At 39.8% G+C, this 19,490-nt stretch overlaps 1 protein-coding gene across 1 annotated transcript in view; it reads right to left on the bottom strand.

Annotated features, from left to right (window-relative positions):
* LOC124719017 (transcriptional activator cubitus interruptus) overlaps window positions 1-19,490 on the bottom strand; it is a 190,053-nt gene that overhangs the window by 13,276 nt on the left and 157,287 nt on the right. Inside the window, exons 11-14 of the mRNA XM_047244683.1 lie at window positions 15,762-15,927; window positions 14,801-15,048; window positions 12,443-12,637; window positions 7,226-7,567 (exon numbers count right to left, since the gene is read on the bottom strand). Of these exons, the coding sequence (XP_047100639.1) occupies window positions 7,226-7,567; window positions 12,443-12,637; window positions 14,801-15,048; window positions 15,762-15,927 (951 nt within the window). The remainder of the gene's footprint in view (window positions 1-7,225; window positions 7,568-12,442; window positions 12,638-14,800; window positions 15,049-15,761; window positions 15,928-19,490) is intronic.

Below are 19,490 nucleotides of genomic sequence, written 5' to 3'. Positions count from 1 at the left end.
GTAAGAGACCAAAAGATCGAAATTGTTAAAGAATTCAAATATCTTGGTGAATGGATTAGCTGGAACGCCCTTGAGAAAAAAGCAATAGAATTAAGAAGAAACAAAGTTGAACTAGCCTTTCAGCTTACTAAAAATACTTATAATAAAAAGTCCCTCTCATGGAATTCAAAAATAAAACATTACAACACTGTCATTAAACCAGAAGCACTATATGCAGCTGAGACATTATCTATCACTAACCATGGCCCAATTGAAAGGCTAGAGATCAAAGAAAGAAAAATATTGAGAAAAATTTTAGGCCCCAAATTTCATAACGACAAACTAATTCATACCAAAAATGAAACACTCTACAAAACCACAGAAAAACTTTTGGATACAATGAGGAAAAGAAGAATTGAGTTTTATGGGCACATTCTCAGAATGAACCCAAATAGACTTACAAAAAGAATGTTTGACTACTTCAGGAATAAAAAATCCAAACCAAATTGGTTTATCCAAACAGAGAAAGACTTAAGAGAACTACACATCACAGAAAAAATGCTCACAGACAGGACCACAAAAATGATAAGCAAAGACAGAAAAGAGGGATTCCAGCTCCAAAATAGAAAGAAAAGAACGATTGTCATTTCTGATGAGGAAAGAAAAGCAAGATCAGAAAGAATGAAACAGTACTGGGCGAAAAGAAAGGCACAGAACACACAGAAGTGATTGATTCAACGTACCCCAAAGTTGGGTGAAACGAAGAAGAAGAAGAAGAAGCAGATAAAAAGGAAAACAAACGTCTCAAAAATGAGATCGACAGGAAGTGCTAAATGGCTAAGCAGGGATGACTAAAGGACAAATGTAAGGATGTAGAGGCTTATCTCACCAGGTGTAAGATACATACTGCCTACAGGAAAATTAAAGAGACCTTTGGAGAAAAGAGAATTACTTGCATGAAAATCAAGTGCTCAGATGGAAACCCATTTCTAAGCAAAGAAGGGAAAGCAGAAAGGTGGAAGGGCTATATAGAGGGTTTATACAGGGGCACTATTCTTGAGGACAATATTATGGAAATGGAAGAGGATGTAGATGAAGATGAAATGGGAGATATGATACTGCGTGAAGAGTTTGACAGAGCACTGAAAGACCTAAGTCCAAACAAGGCCCCAGGAGAAGACAACATTCCATTAGGACTACTGACAGCCTTGGGAGAGCCAGTCCTGACAAAACTCTACCATCTGGTGAGCAAGATGTATGAGACAGGCAAAATTCCCTCAGACTTCAAGAAGAATATAATAATTCCAATCCCAAAGAAAGTAGGTGTTGACAGATGTGAAAATTACCGAACTATCAGTTTAATAAGTCACAGCTGCAAAATACAAATGCGAATTCTTTCCAGACGAATGGTAAAACTGGTAGAAGCCGACCTCAGGGAAGATCAGTATGGATTCCGTAGAAATGTTGTAACACGTGAGGCAATACTGACCCTACGACTTATCTTAGAAGAAAGATTAAGGAAAGGCAAACCTACGTTTCTAGCATTTTTAGACTTAGAGAAAGCTTTTGACAATGTTGGCTGGAATACTCTCTTTTAAATTCTGAAGGTGGTAGGGGTAAAATACAGGGAGCGAAAGGCTATTTACAATTTGTACAGAAACCAGATGGTAGTTATAAGAGTCGAAAGACATGAAAGGGAAGCAGCGGTTGGGAAGGGAGTCAGACAGGGTTAGAGCCTCTCCTTGATGTTATTCAATCTGTATATTGAGCAAGCAGTAAAGGAAACAAAAGAAAAATTCGGAGTAGGAATTAAAATCCATGGAGGAGGAATAAAAACTTTAAGGTTCGCTGATAACAGAGACAGCAAAGGACTTGGAAGAGCAGTTGAACGGAATGGACAGTGTCTTGAAAGGAGGGTATAAGATGAACATCAACCCAAGCAAAACGAGGATAATGGAATGTAGTCGAATTAAGTCGGATGATGCTGAGGGAATTAGATTAGCAAATGAGACACTTAAAGTAGTAAAGGAGTTTTGCTATTTGGGGAGCAAAATAACTGATGATGGTCGAAGTAGAGAGGATATAAAAATGTAGAGTGGCAATGGCAAGGAAAGCTTTTCTGAAGAAGAGAAATTTGTTAACATCGAGTATAGATTTAAGTGTCAGGAAGTCGTTTCTGACAGTATTTGTGTGGAGTGTTGTGATGTATGGAAGTGAAACATGGACGATAAATAGTTTTGACAAGAAGAGAATAAAAGCTTTCGAAATGTGGTGCTACTGAAGAATGCTGAAGATTAGATGTGTAGATCACATAACTAATGAGAAGGTATTGAATAGAATTGGGCAGAAGGGGAGTTTGTGGCACAACCTGACAAGAAGAAGGGACCGGTTGGTAGGACATGTTCTGAGGCATCAAGGGATCACCAATTTAGTGTTGGAGGGCAGCGTGGAGGGTAAAAATCGTAGAAGGAGACCAAGAGATGAATACACTAAGCAGATTCAGAAGGATGTAGGTTGCAGTAGGTACTGGGAGATGAAGAAGCTTCCACAGGATAGAGTAGCATGGAGAGTTGCATCAAACCGGTCTCAGGACTGAAGACCACAACAACAACAACTTAAGAAATCCTTCAGCTCCATGAATTCTTGATATTTGTGCCCAACAGGGATCACTTGCAGTATCTTGATTTGCAACTAAAGTGTCATCTACGCAAAGAGCTGTGAACTGCCTCTGAATCTCATTCACCACCTCATATGTAGTTGCATTCACTTCTTTGCATAACGTGACGGGAAACTTTTCCAAGAAAAAACAAATGGAAAAACATTGTGCACTTTCAATTTTGTCTAGCGCAGCAAGTCAAGCACGCTTTAACACATCATCCTCGAGTCGAAACTTGTCGATGACGTAGTCACAGGCAGCACAAAAGTAGTTTCTCACTGATGAAAAGGAAGGGTATTTATCTGTATACTGGAAACAATTCGCTATGTTCAAAGTCTGAATGCCAATAACTAACTTGTCATCACTTCTTTGATTTTGAATCAAGTTGTACTCAACTTCAAGCAATGAGGAGCTTTTGACAATTTTGGACTTAAACTTACGTAAATACATCAGAAATCTAATAAATAGTGAACTACTGGGGAAGAAGTCTGAAGGGCAACATTCAATTTGTCAAATACAGGAATAGTCACATGAAGGAAAGTGCAAAAGGCCTTGTTCAAGTTTGATGACATTAACATAACCAATCTTCCCTCACATGTTGTAGCAGAAGTCTTACTTTTTAGGATGGGTCTGTCACATCTGAAAGAATATTGTATTCTTCTAGGGGCACATGTAGTAGCAGAATCAAGAATTCTACTCTTCTGGTACTCTCTGGATCCACTTTGTTCAACACTAGGTATTCTGAAAGATGTCAATCTTGTGCAGATGTTTTGGGTACATAATATTACTGCCTCCTTGAAGAAAAAAGAAAAGAAAGAAAGAAGCACATCCCATTGGTCCTATAGTCTACCCAAACATCTGCATGTGTCAGAATTTTCTTTGCCTCTTTATTGTGCAAGTTCTGAAATTTCTGAAGATGTTCTTTTATTTTGACACTATTCTCTAAAGAATAAAATATACCAACAAGGATCTCATCCACTTTAACCTTTTTCAGCCACTAAATTAATCAGGTGGCAAAAACAACCTATGATGGCAATACCTGGTTGAACTGGCTTCAGAACTGCTGAAACCCCATTTTTGTGCTCTATCATGACAGGAGCATTGTCAGAGAAGGAAGCCACACAGTTTTCACTTGGTACGTTACGATAATTCAGCTGTAATAACATCAGGCCACCTATGCTTCCCCTGTCGAGTCCCCGTCTAATGCTGGTATGGAAAGCACAGTGCTCACTACTTTCTGTCATGGAATATCACAGAATGTAACAACAAGAGGATACAAACTAGCAGTCATATCATTGCCAAAGAAAATGATCCATTCTGAAGGCACTTAACAAGTTTAGATGACGCTTTTTTTTTAATACAATGCATGTCATTTTCGTGAGGTCACAGCTATATTTCTTTGCAAATTCTGATGTGGGAAACATCTTCCTACATAAAGCACAAGCATGATCAACCACACTTAAGGACATATTGTGTTCTACCAGAAAGGAAGTAAACAGACTCTCGGCCCTAATTATGTCACTATCTATGTTTCCAGACTTGGCAAAAGAAGTGTTGATTTTCTTGTTACCCTCCTTCAATTTAACATAGCTTACTTGTTTACCACACTTCACATGATTACCATGTGCAATATTAATATCACACCCGCATAGAAAGTCAACATAATATGATTCTTTGAATGTCGGGAAGTACTGTTTCTTGCTGGATTTATTCATGAATCCTACAATAGGAATATAGTGTATAAAATGTCCAAGAACAAATGTCTCGATACATACTGAAACACTGAAAGGAACCTGGATCACTGAACGTCATATAAAACTATAACATAAACACTCAAGCCAGTCAAACACTTCATTGAAACAATTCCACGCAAAGTCTTAAACCATTAAATGAACACAATACCAACCTCATACAAGAATATACACATGGTGAAAAAAACATACACACACAAACACACACATGTGAAACGAATGTAGTTAGTCCACATGTGGTCAAAAAATATAGGTTAAATCACAATAAGCGAATGGAGTGGAACAAAGAATTTGTAGAGCTAAGTCTGTCAACACCTAAGGTTCACATGAAAGAACTGTCACCCCAGCTTTAAATTCTGTTCCAATACCAACTCAAACATCGCATGGTTAGAAGTACCAATCATATCAAAGAATGAGTTATAGACTATCTTAGACATGTCTTCAATCCATGCAAATAATCGACAGTATGGAAGTAAGGTGATTATCGAATGTTAATGTTCCAAATTTTTGTCCACAAAGTCAGTCTGTAAAACTGTAAAATGCCACAATTTCCATAAATTTTATAGATAAACCATAAAATTTTGCAGGTTTCAATAAGTAAATGACTTGAAATATGGGAAGAGATTTATGTGGTGAAAATGGATTTTATTTTCTATAAAGACTTTGTGGAAAAATATATTTTTCATTTAACAAGATAACAGTCATCACATTTTATGATAATGGTAAGCTCAAACTATTTCAAGAAAGTGATAAATTCTCAAACAACATGGCATCAACAAACAGAACACTGGACAGAAGTACCACTACAATTCCACACTTCGAACAGCTATCATACCAGAACACCCCAACTCAGTTTGGATTTGGAATCGTTTAGCATCCAGCCTCATGTGTTGTGTTGTGTTGTGGAACACAACACACAGAACTAATATAGAATACGATACATGCATATTTTGATATCCATAATTTATCTTTTAATTGTTACACTGAATTTTAGTTATGAATTGGTGTTCCTCAATTTTAGTTATTTCTTTACAATTTTTCTGTTGTTTATGCTCACAATTTAGGATATGGACTTTCCTAAAAAGACATCAGTCTTGTGAAAGTCGAATTTACAGAAGAAGTGAACACAATCATTAATGCTGAAGTTCTTGTAGATGAGTGTTGTAGCTTTTAGTAAGTACGAAACTCATTAAATTGAAAGACGTGACAGCAGCCCTACTAGAAAAAGACCAAGAGCACAAAAGCTGGTGTTAACTGTTTCCTGTTACATGTTTGTGTGACCCATACACCAGTCCTCTATAGGTAACTTGTTGTCTTTCCTTATTTTATGTGTTTGTAATTATATTGCTTTAAAATATCAAATAATCTGCAATAAGACTCCTGTTGTGAAATTACTTGGATTGTAAAAATTTAATAATATCACAAGTTATAATGAAGAGAAAAGTACAGGTTCAATATCAAAACTCTATAAATGTTAACACGAGTCTGACAGCGGGAGTCAGTTTGGAATAGTTTCTGGTCGGTAATACTTCTTGTATTGCATACCGTATTATGATGGTGAGACTGTACTCGAATTTATAAGTAAATTGGAATTTATGATTGTGGAAGACTGTGAATTTATATGTTCTACCTGCAATAAGGTCTCCGACAAGGTTGTGCACTATCCCCTGTTATCTTTAATGTATACATTCAAGAGGTGCTGAAAAAAGTAAGGGAAAATTCACAGACAGGTGTAGTAACTCATGGCCAACGAATAGATACGATAAGATATGCCGATGGCATAGCTGTCCTGGCTGAAAGTGAAGAAGATCTTGTAGTCCTAGTGAATAGAATGGATAAAGTTATGGGGGAAGAATATAATATGAGAATTAATAAAGCAAAAACAAAAGTAACGGCATGCAACAAAAAAGATTGGGTGAAAGTTCAAGTTCATGTAGGCAATGAACTGCTTGAACAAGTTGATAAATTTACTTATCTGGGCAGTAATATTACCAGGGATGGAAGGAGCAAGGCAGAAGTGAGAAGTAGAATTGCTCAAGCAAAGGCTGCTTTTAACAAGAAGAAAAACATATTAACATCTAAGAACATCAGCCTTGAAATCGGGAAAAGATTTTTGAAATCGTATGTGTGGCATGCTATGGGTGTGAAACAGGGACTCTCAGAACAGAGGAAGACCAGAAGCTAAATTCTTTTGAAATGTGGTGCTATAGACGCATGCTCAAAATAAAATGTATCGACAAGGTCGCAAACGAAGTGGTTCTGGAAAGAGAAGTTTCTGGAGTTTCATTGTTAAAAGAAGAGTGCAATTTACAGGCCACCTATTAAGACATAGAGGGCTCCTGAACACAATCACAGAGGGATATGTCGAGGGAAAAAGACCAAGAGGAAGCCACGACTGAGGTACATGGATCAAATCGTGAAAGATGTGGGATGTAGCACCTACAAAGAAATGAAGAGAAAAGCTGAAAGACGCACAGAATGGAGACAAGCTGCCATTGTAGCTGCTGCAAACCAATCCTTGCATTGACCACTACAGAAGAAGAAGAAGAATTTATAAATCTCGCCATTAATTTATAGCAGGTCTTCTTCTTCTTCTTCTTCTTCTGAGCCAGGTTATTTCTTTGAAATCAGTATCCTAACTTGTTTATTCAACATGCAAGTAAGTATGGTTTTCATAACAATTCTGACAGTATCTGTTTCATCGCTTGTACATGGTGATACATATTGGGACATGTTATCGACAAAATAATCTGTCGAATTAAATTTTGTACAAAATTTTGAAGTTTAGTGACGAGAAGACAAAACACGGGAAGATACATCAAGAGGTCGTGCCACCTACCTCGCTGAGGTACTGCAGCATGTCGTCCGGGATGACGAGCTTGTTCTCGACCATCTCGCCCTCGGCCACCTCGTCGAGCACCACCTCCTGGTTGGGGTGCAGCTCCCGTGGAGGGATGGGCGGCAGTATGGCGGAAGCCGGGCGCGAAGGGGGTGGCGGTGGCCGCTGGAGCTGCTCGGGGGGCGGACCGACGGGCGTGCAGGACTGGGGTGGCGCCCCCGTACCACAGCCGGGCGGCCGAGCGGCGGGGACTGCGGATGCAGTCGCAGTGGGTGGCTGTGCACACCCACCACCCGCGTGTGCCAGGAACTGCTGCTGCTGCTGCAGTGACATGTTCTGCGTCTGCAATGGGGCGGGTAGTGGTGTTCGAGTGAGACACGACTCGTAACTGGCTTATCGGGATAGTGATTTGGTGAAATAAGCAATTCCAAATTTATAGAGAGGTACACAATACGTGTCTCTAGGGAAATTTGTGATACATCATATTATGTACTATGTCAATGTATGAAACAACTGTTTCTTTTGAATTTCTTGAGGCAAATGCAGAAAATATGTGTGAAATAGTTGAAAAGACTAAAAAAATTTAAAATTCCCAGAATTACAAAATATTTGTGTGTTTTTCCCAGTTTTCTCTCGGATAAAAATATTCACGGTTGTTCCGGAGTGTATACACCCTGGACATAGGCCAGAATGTCATTCTGATTCTTTGCAACACATTTTTTTTTAAAGGTACGTGAACTGAAATTCGTATTTGGACACGTCTTAACACAGCTGGCACCTAGCTCAAGGACAAGGAAATCGTCATCACCAGGATGGAGCTCCAACACAGTTTATTCACACATAAGAGTTCCTCGATGAACAATTTTGATGCCACACTTCAGTAACATGTTAAGGGAGCTTTTTGAAGGACATCTCCTACCAGATACATAACTTTTACAGGTAAGTGCTTCAATACCAGGGTGTATAAGTGGACGAGGAGAAAAAATCCCAGATTTTTCCTGGATTTCACAGTTAAAAATGCACTTCCTCCTGGATGAAAATACACTTTTTCCGTGTTAAGTTACAATATACCTTTCTTCATAACTGTAAAACTTATCAATCCATTGAATCATTACGGTTTTATACAACGGCGTAGAATTTCCCGGCACCTAACAAAAAAAGGGGGAAAAAACATGTTTTGGAAAGATCTGTGATTTGCAGCAATGTGTAAGCTGCATATTTTTGTATTACGAAAATGTAAATTCGAATTCCACCAAACACCACATGTTACTTTCCGAAGCACTTAAATCGAGATTGCGATGGGCTTTTGTAAGCCAGTCATATCTCACGTTACGTGATCTCACCAGTTGATGACCACGGATATTCAGAGCGCAGGACACTCGATTAGTAGCGCGACCACACAAATAGGAAAAGTTAACGGTTTTAAATTTATATACATAGTATTGCTACAAGAACATTAGAGCTTTCACATATAATATTGGTCTCTACGATTAATAAGCTGCAAGACAATCTAAGCTTTCACATATAAGGTTGATCTTTTTTGCGCGTGTTACACATTAAGATACAGCACACAAATGTGCCAGCTAGAAATTCTTCTAATAGTCGTCCTCAAAGAGTTGATTTTAAATCGGTCAAATGCTCTGTGGTATAAGAAATTCATCACACATAGCTCATCTTGCGTAAAAGAAAAGTTGCTTTGAAAGTAACACTTTCCAAATCACCATACACAATATTTTCCCATGACCTGTTAGAACTGGGTTTATTTCAGTAGCTGGCAGAGAGCACCAGAAAGCAGGCATCACTGAGCTCGCCCAGCTACGATGACGCAGGAAGCCCGTACGTTCGTACACGTAAAGATCTCGCATTACGTCATAAAAGAAACGAGGCATCAGATCATTCTTCAAGAGCATCAGAATTTTGTGAACCATACTAAAAAGCATAATTTGGCTTCAAGTGCACATTTGTATGTCTAGATTCGGATGTAAATTTTCTTGGAGTACCAGTACTGTATGTGGTATCTCATGTTTGGTTCTTTATCATGGCATAATGACATACATGCTAGAAAATAAAAATGTGCACTTGAAATGTAGTGAACAGTTGAAACTAGCCAAATAAATGAACTGCCTCAGTGGAAAAGATTAATAAAAACCAAATTTCTTTAGCAGACCGACAAAAATAGCTTCATTGTTCTGCAAGGCAATTTATGCTCAACTGTCAGAAAGGTGGAAATAAACCAAAATCTGAAACTTATTTTGTTGTTGTTGTTGTGATCTTCAGTCCAGAGACTGATTTGATTCAGCTCTCCATGCTACTCTATCCTGTGCAAGCTTCTTCATCTCCCAGTACCTACTGCAGCCTACATCCCTCTGAGTCCTACCAACCGATCCCTTCTTCTAGTCAAGTTGTGTCACAAACTCCTCTTCTCCCCAATTCTATTCAGTACCTCCTCATTAGTTATGTGATCTACCCATCGAATCTTCACCATTCTTCTGTAGCACCACATTTCGAATGCTTCTCTTCTCTTCTCATCCCAACTATTTATTGTCCATGTTTCACTTCCATACATGGCTACACTCCACACAAATACTTTCAGAAACGACTTCCTGACACTTAAATCAATACTCGATGTTAACAAATTTCTCTTCTTCAGAAACGCTTTCCTTGCCATTGCCAGTCTACATTTTATATCCTCTCTACTTCGACCATCATCAGATATTTTGCTCCCCAAATAGCAAAACTCCTTTACTATTTTAAGTGTCTCATTTCCTCAGCATTCCATTATCCTCGTTTTGCTTTAGTTGAAGTTCATCTTATACCCTCCTTTCATTACACTGTGCATTCCGTTCAACTGCTCTTCCAAGTCCTTTGCTGTTTCTGACAGAATTACAATGTCATCGGCGAACCTCAAAATTTTTACTTCTTCTCCATGGATTTTAATACCTACTCCGAATTTTTCTTTTGTTTCCTTTACTGCTTGCTCAATATACAGATTGAATACCATCTGGGAGAGGCAACAACCCTGTCTCACTCCCTTCCCCACCACTTCTTCCCTTTCATGCCCCTCGACTCTTATAACTGCCATCTGGTTTCTGTACAAATTGTAAATAACCTTTCGCTCCCTGTATTTTACCCCTACCACCTTTAGAATTTGAAAGAGAGTATTCCAGTCAACATTGTCAAAAGCTTTCTCTAAGTCTACAAATGCTAGAAATGTAGGTTTGCCTTTCCTTAATCTTTCTTCTAAGATAAGTTGTAAGGTCAGTATCGCCTCACGTGTTCCAACATTTCTTCGAAATCCAAATTGATCATCCCCGAGGTCAGCTTCTACCAGTTTTTCCATTCATCTGTAAAGAATTTGCGTTAGTATTTTGCAGCTGTGACTTATTAAACTGACAGTTCGGTAATTTTCACATCTGCCAACACCTGCTTTTTTTGAGATTGGAATTATTACATTCTTCTTGAAGTTTGAGGGTATTTCGCCTGTCTCATACATCTTGCTCACCAGATCGTAGAGTTTTGTCAAGACTTGCTCTCCCAAGGCCGTCAGTAGTTCTAATGCAATGTTGTCTACTCCGGGGGACTTGTTTCGACTCAGGTCTTTCAGTGCTCTGTCAAACTCTTCACACAGTATCGTATCTCCCATTTCATATTCATCTACATCCTCTTCCATTTCCATAGTATTGTCCTCAAGTACAGCGCCCTTGTATAGACGCTCTATATACTCCTTCCACCTTTCTGCTTTGAACTGGGTTTCCATCTTAGCTCTTGATATTCATACAAGTAGTTATCTTTTCTCCAAAGATCTCTTTAATTTTCCTGTAGGCAGTATCTATCTTGCCCCTAGTGAGATAAGCCTCTACATCCTTACATTTGTTCTGTAGCCATGCCTGCTTAGCCATTTTGCACCTCCTGCCGATCTCATTTTTAAGACATTTGTATTCTTTTTTGCCTGCTTCATTTAATCATTTTTATATTTTCTCCTTTCATCAATTAAATTCAGTATTTCTTCTGTTACTCAAGGATTTCTACTAGCCCTCGTCTTTTTACCTACTTGATCCTCTGCTGCCTTCACTACTTCATCCCTCAGAGCTACCCATTCTTCTTCTACTGTGTTTCTTTCGCCCTTTCCTGTCAATTGTTCCCTTATGCTCTCCTTGAAACTCTGTACAACCTCTGGTTTAGTCAATTTATCCAGGTCCCATCTCCTTAAATTCCCACCTTTTTTCAGTTTCTTCAGTTTTAATCTACAGTTCATAACCAATAGATTGTGGTCAGAGTCCACATCTGCCCCTGGAAATGTCTTACAATTTAAAACCTGGTTCCTGAATCTCTGTTTTACCATTATAATTATAATCTATCTGATACCTTCTAGTATCTCCAGGATTCTTCCATGTATACAACCTTTTTTCATGATTCTTGAACCAAGTGTTAGCAATGATTAAGTTATGCTCTGTGCAAAATTCTACCAGACGGCTTCCTCTTTCATTTCTTACCCCCAATCCATATTCACCTACTATGTTTCCTGCTCTCCCTTTTCCTACTCTCGAATTCCAGTCACACATGACTATTAAATTTTTGTCTCCCTTCACTACCTGAATAATTTCTTTTATCTTATCACACATTTCATCAATTTCTTCATAATCTGCAGAGCTAGTTGGCATATAAACTTGTACTGCTGTAGTAGGCATGGACTTCGTGTCTATCTTGGCCACAATAATGCGTTCACTATGCTGTTTGTAGTAGCTTACCCGCACTCCTATTTTTTATTCATTATTAAACCTACTGCTGCATTATCCCTATTTGATTTTGTATTTATACCCCTGTATTCACCTGACCAAAAGTCTTGTTCCTCCTGCCACCGAACTTCACTAATTCACACTATATCTAACTTTAATCGGGCAGGTAGGTTAGAAAATTTAAAAAGGAAAATGGATAGGTTAAAGGATCTGACATTCCACGCTCTGATCCGTAGAACACCAGTTTTCTTCCAGAATTCTGAAACATTCCTGGGTTTTTCCCAGTTTTCTCCCGAATGAAAAAATTCCAGGGTTTTTCCCTGATCTCCCAGTTGTCCCGGGTCGTATACACCCCGAATACACAATATACTGTTTCGATGTAAGTGACTTCTCAGACACACCGTGCATATAGTGTTCCACATACTTTTGTGGTGACAAAATACTACTTTAGTAATGCCCTCAGTACAGTTCTTCCACTCACCTGCACGACGAGATTGGAGGTGCAGTAAGAGCCGTGCAGCCGATGTTGGTGGCTGTGGCTGCAGCTGTTGGTGCTCAGCTGCGAGGAGCGGCGCGAACTGCCAGGCGAGATGGGATCGTACAGCGAGCCGCCCCCGCCCCCGCCCCCACCGCCACCCCCGGTACCCGCCGGCCTCAGGCAGGATGCAGCAGACATCTGCGAGAGTGGAGTGGACCGTACTTGTAAGAGTCACGTGTAGGTAGTAATGTAGCTGACAATACTGGCTGGTAGTGAAGAACACAATATCCAATCGGTGAATAACTTGATACGGTGTGTATATTTTCATACTGATGTTAATTTACTAACAAAATATACTTCATTTTGAGATGCTGAGCTATAATTAAATTTCTGTATGTTTTATATTTAAGTAGCAATCTATCTTTTCCTACATTGCTATATAACATTTTTACCTTTCATTAATAGGTACAGGTAAATGAAGGCATTCATTTCAGTAACTTTTAAATAAACTTTCAGAAACAGCAATAATGTTATTTAGAAAATTCATCTACACAAAATTGTAAAGAATGACGTAAAATCATTAACATCAATTTTGGAATAATTTAGATGTAAAATTACCATTAAAAAAAAAATTTGTGATTGACAACTTTAATGTATTTCATAGATCATTTTTTGATATTGACAAACAGCTGTTCTTTCACTGAGATTTAATCACTCATAAACATCACAAAAAGTTAACAAGCCTTTGTAAAAAAACATTTTATGACATTTTATGAGCACTGTATTGTGTAAACATGGCACTGGATTTTTCACAAGCTGACATGTGAGTGGAAGAAGTTAACTGTAAAGATATTTGTAACAAAGTTTTACACCTGGAAATGGATAAAAGAGATCTAATCAAAAAAGTGTGCCAGGTTACTAAATTATGACAGTAACCTTGCAACAGTTTATCCTAAATTCAAGTTAAGTAAATTGTATTTTATTATTGTTTAACAATCCCAATATCATTCCCATCAGTTTGGTGATATATCTGGGTGGTCTAGCCAAGAAAAATCACCTGCAAATTAGTGCTACGCATACATGAAATTGCATTACATTAGAAGGTAAAGTTCTCAATGAGAATACTCTCTACTGAAAACAACAGCGTCGACAAGGTAACGAGCGACCACTACTGTTCCTTTCACCGAATTTCTTATCTTGCTTTTGCTTTAGCAAGAAATTATCTTGCTGCAGAGCAGAACTTTTCTCTCAATTTTTAGCACATTTTAGTAATTTTTTTGTTTATAAATTTTCTAATCAGCATTCTGTAAACTATGTACTGGCTCATTCTATAACAGAGTAACTTCGCCCCAGATGGTCCCACAGAACGTGATAAATAATTAAACAAGCACAGAACAGCTAGCTAATTCTCTGTTTACCTCTTCCCTTCTTCAGCTGTTATTTGCAATGTAGGAAAATATAGATTGCTACTTACTGTAAAGAAGACATGTCAAGTTGCAGACAGGCGCGACAGAAGGACTCTGACATTTAGATTTCGGCGACAGCCTTCATCAGTAAAGAGAGAGAGAGAGAGGGAGAGAGAGAGAGAGACACATACACACACACACACACACACACACACACACACACACACAAAATCTTGAGCCAAGATGCTGGAGTTGGCGGTTGTGTGTGCGTGAGGTGTGCTTGCTTTGTGTAAATTGTATGAAAGATGAGATGTTTATATCAGTTTGTGAAAGATGAGAGGTTTATATCAGTTTGTAAACAAAAATGATATTAATAACTTTAAAAAAGAATACTAAATAACTTGCCACAGAAGTCTGTTTCAAATTGTTACACTACGATTAAGAAAGTAAGAGTTACACAAACTGTCGAAATATTGCAAACGAGTGCGCATCTGTGACCATTTGTCCCGGACTCCATTCATTTATGTATTTTGCAGGTAGAGTACCACGTTGGCGATCTGATGTGCTATTCTAATAAAAGTTTAAGTCACATTGAGCAGAACTATTTTATTAGCGTCTTTACTCTTGCACCGGTATCACGGGATCAAAAGTCGCCCCCGAATGAGCTAAGTTAATATTTGTTTTGAGCTCGTAAGGTGTCACTGTGGAAACTACGTCAATGCACCAGGTATGCAGTTAACTCTGCTAAAGGGGGCTCAGATGTAAGAGTTACGAAATACGAAATATTCGTTTATGGCAGAAGTCCGTGTGCATTATATTAAAAACTTTCAGGTTTTGGTATATAAGAGACCGAATCTGGTCCGACTTTTACTTGTTTATTTTTGTACCAATACGGAAGAGCCGCTACTGGCACAGTACATCACGTCTGACCGAGTAAGACACCTTTGGCACTCACCTGAGAAGCTCGGCTGCTCCTACGGCTGACGTCGCCGGACTTCATGCTGCCGTAGTAGGTGCTGACGGTGGAGTTGCTGTCGCGGCGCGAGCAGCCGGCCTGCACCGCATCTGCGAGCTGCGTCTGCAGCAGGGCGGTGCTGCCGGACCGCCCCCCACCGCCGCTGCCGCCCTCCACCTTGAGATCGACGATGCGCCGGCTGAGGTCGCCCAGCAGCGGGCTGCTGCCGATGCTGCACTTGCGCGGACCTGCACGGTGTAGTGGAAGTAGTAAACGACTGGCAGCACATTTTCAGTACCCGACACGACACATTATTACGACACGTACGACTTACTGCAACTCATTACTCGGGTGTCATTTATAAAAAGTATACATATCTACGAAAATGAAATGCATTTCTGAACTCAGCCTAGACCAAAATCATCTTAATTCAAGAGTATTGCACAGATTTGATCATTTCTTTATGTAGTTTGTGCTATTGGGATTTTTCATTACCAAAATACATTTGGAATTATCATTAACATCTTCATTTTCTTCATCTTCATCATCATCATCATCATCATCATCATCATCATCATCATCATCATTAATCAGTACAGCATTTGTAGAATAACAAAAAAACGTAACTAACTTAAGTCAGTTTTTTAATTCTATGTAAACATTAATGTTGAGATACCCGAATAACTTTAATGTGACATTTTTGGTGAAATTTATTAACAACTGTTCTGTCTAGACTAGCATGTAAGACATGACAGTTGGCCCACACATTAGCAATGCTTTTAGTAATGTGAACGGACTACAAATAAAATATTTCAGAACGGCACCGGCAGCCTGTCACATTTCATCCAGTAATGCGTACGAAATTAATCGGAACCCTTTTACCGGAAAATTAAAAATTTGCGCACAAAATTAGTTACTTGCAAGATGCAGAAAGGAAGTGTAAATGAGGCAAGAAACTTACTGCCGACCCCAGCCAGTGTGGGGAGTGCAGGAACGCCCTTGGCGTGCATGCGGGACTCGAGTCTGCTGCGGGCGGAATGCACCGCCGAGCCGAGACCCCCGCCGCCGCCGCCACCGACTCCGTCTCCTCCTACCGTCACCTGCAGGCCCACCGATACCGGTGGGAGCTGGAAAAATATATACGCCATTTCCAGTGGGCTGGCAATCTCATTTCAGAGTAATCTTTATTTACTAGTATTAATCTTCAGTCCGTTAAGTTGAGAGCTAATTATCTTCCGTACAACTACATTTAATAAAGACCTTATAAACTACAACATTAGCCACAAATGGAGAGTCGATAGCACCTTTCCTCATCACTAAATGGGGAACACACAAAGATGTAGAATGTTTTAGTCGCTAGTGAAGCTTACGGGTCGTACGGTCACGGTCCATTAAACTTTACTGTCGCCGGCATTTCACTCGCAGCTGCCTCGGACACTTTCAGAGGCACTCGCAGTATCGCCAACTCGGCACGACTCTGCAGTACCGGGAGCACCTCTAAAAATGCCCGACACAGCTCTTGACAAAACATTAGGAACAATAAGCAATAATCAGGAACAATACACAACAATATATCAGCATTATTTTTAATTATAAGTTAATGTGTGTAATTTTCATTATGTTTTATATATCTCACACACAGAGATTTTTATGTACACCATGAGAGCCGTGTCCAACAAGTCAGCCATTAAGAGTTAAACAAACAGTCATAGTTCGATTCTTTATGCTTTAGCACAGAAATCAATTTCATATCTTTATGTAAAGGTTTTGTGAAAATATATTAGGATCTCATTAAACTATAATCAAAATTGGAAGTACGAGACACATCACTTTTATTAGAGTGCCAATTTTATGTCCCACCGATTTACATACAGGGCAACGGTAGATGCAGCAAACAGATTTGGACTCGCACATTGTCGGTGTGATAGTGGATCTACACAGTCCTTAATGAGACCGCCACCTGCGTTTGACATCGGTGGGCAATAACCACTCACATATGTGAGGGGAGGGTATTAAGGGTGGGGGAACACGGAAAACAATGCAGTCGTAGTCACGATGCGCAAACGGAGGGATCTATCTGATGTCCCAAAGGGCACGATCATCGGCTTTCGTACCGAGGGTGGAAGGATTTCTGAAACGGCTAAGTTTGCAAACTGTCTGCATGCCACCACAGTTGAAGTATACCACGTATGGCAGAATGGCAGCACAGAGGCAACACGGGCTACAGATGACAGGGGCGAACAGCAGCCGCAGAGATAAGTACTGGTGAACAGTCGTGCAACTGTCGAGTAACTGACCACCGAGATGAACCGAGGAACTACCGACAGCGTCTGCTCGGCACCCGTTCGGTGAATGTTGCCGCATACGGGCCTCCGCAGCTGGCGCCCGTTTTGTGCACCCGTGACGACTGCTGTTCATTGACGGTGAAGGCTGGAATTTGCGCGCCAATACCGCAACGGGATGTCCACTGAGAACCGACAGGTGGCCTTCTCAGATGAATCACATTTTATGCTCCGTCGGACAGACGGCTGTCAGTGTGTACGGCCGTGTAACAATCATGAAAACGGTTCGGTGAGAAGAGTGAGGCGTAGTGCCTTATAACGATCCTCCCTTGGATGTGATTAGGTGGGAGATGTGTCTCAGAGCTGGATAGTGACAGATGGTGACGCGAGACTGGACGTGCATGTAGTTTATGCATCAGCCGATTGAGGACAATATTGGATAGGGGGACTGTGATTTTAGTTTCGATTGTGCCCACTAGAGTGCACTAAAGTAATAGAATGTTTTTCATAAACTGTTCTAGTATTTTCATAAAGTGTTATTATGTCTTTTTGTGTAGGTAAAATGTTATAAATGTGTTTAGCAGTATGAATGATGCGCGAGTGTGGTTTAAGGTTAATATGAAGATAATTCTTTAACGAGTTGTGTAATGGGATTTAGTGTGGGAACATTTCGAAGAAGTGTGGATATGGAGAAAGGTGATTTTTGTAGAATAGATTTGTAAAATAAGTTTATCGTAAAGGGAAAGTTAATTCAGGTATAAATAACAATAGTAAATAACTTTATGCATAAACAAAACTTCATGATATTAGATAATTACATCGGTAAAAAGTGCAATCATTATATTTACTATTTTGCGATTGGTTATTGATGAAAAGCGCAGATTGACGCGGGAGAACGTTGTTTTGCTATTGGCTCTTGAGTAAACTGACCAATGGTAAAGTGATATTCTTGCGTGCCTTTCTCTGCTGGTAGAGAAGACTTGGAGTATTATAGAGAGGAGTTGTGTAGTAGTAGTTCCGATGGAACCGATAAGTTGCCGGTCTAGCAGTGTTTCATACATCAAACGTGTGGTAAAGTGACGGCATAATTCTTCTGATGGGCGTGTAGAAATTTCGGAATTTTTAAGGGAATTTTGTGATGAGAAAAGACATATATTCCACGTGGCATATTGAGCAGGTTGGTGTCTAAAAAGTGTGACTGCATTAGGTACCGACAGACTTAATATTTGGTGAGCATTCTCAATCAAAAATGATCCATATTTTCGTAGCTATTACGTTTTCGGGAAATGCAATACCATAAACTTGCTAACGTGAGTGAAAGGGATTGTGAGTGAGTGTGTTAAGACTAGCACGGGCTTAGCAGTGATACTTGTTCACCTAAGTTTCAAAATATATTATTTGAGGACGAAACTTCCAACCTTTCATTTCGTGTGAAAACTTTCTCTCGAAACGTAGATCAGTGACTTTAATTGCAGCATGGTTCACGTGGAAAGTACAGTAGGTTTTACTCGGCTTCCCTACTGATGATATGCTGAGACAATGTTCACAGGTAGGTGCAGGTATGTCGTAAAGGGACGGAAAGAAGCGCACCGCCGCAAGAGGAAGCATTACACGCTGAGGAATGTGTTCATGGTGTTCCCTGGTAATCTCGTCATCCTGAAAGGCACAAGGGATCGACACAAGTATGCGTATCCTACGTGCAGGACAGTGCAATGTGGCACACAGCTCCTAGCGTACTTCTGTACTCCCCTGGCCACCTAACTCCCCAGATTTAAACCAATTCACTCTCTTCGTGCACGTCTCGCAGTGGTCCGCTCTGCGAAAGGTGGTTTTCAGGATTCTAACAGGTGGTCATAATAACATGACAGGGTATGTTACAAGCTGCTAAGTTAAATTCCACAAATTTGTTGCCTTTTTTCTACCGTTTTTACTTAATTTATGCTGTGGTCTGATTTTCACTAGTGATGCAGTAAGGTAAAAAGTTAAACAGCGCTTCGGTAGGTGTGATCTCGTCAGAGGTGGTAGGCTGCTGCCTTCTTCTGACTTTGAATAGGCATTCCCAGCCAGTCTACGCTTTAACAGGGATTCTGAGCCTCAGAGCAACTTGGCACTTTTCACGTGACAAACATTGCCGCAGGAGAGAGAAGCGATGAATGAAAGAAAAACCTCCTACAATTGACCGAGGACCGAACTTGAGACCTTTGATTTGTAGTCTGGCACTTTACCACTAAGCCACACAGGGCTGTAAAGAAACAACAGGCAAATAGAAATAAAAACTATAAATTCATTCAGATATATTGGTAGTGGGGTGGTTACAAGGCTAATGAGTGTCATGCAAATTTGTCGATGACTTTTATAAGTTCCATTCTGTACGTTTTCTTGTAATTTGTGTGTGTGTGTGTGTGTGT

This window comes from Schistocerca piceifrons, chromosome 10 (assembly GCF_021461385.2).
Source record: "Schistocerca piceifrons isolate TAMUIC-IGC-003096 chromosome 10, iqSchPice1.1, whole genome shotgun sequence".
Taxonomy (NCBI): domain Eukaryota; kingdom Metazoa; phylum Arthropoda; class Insecta; order Orthoptera; family Acrididae; genus Schistocerca; species Schistocerca piceifrons.
This window is presented reverse-complemented; position numbering and strand designations above follow the sequence as displayed.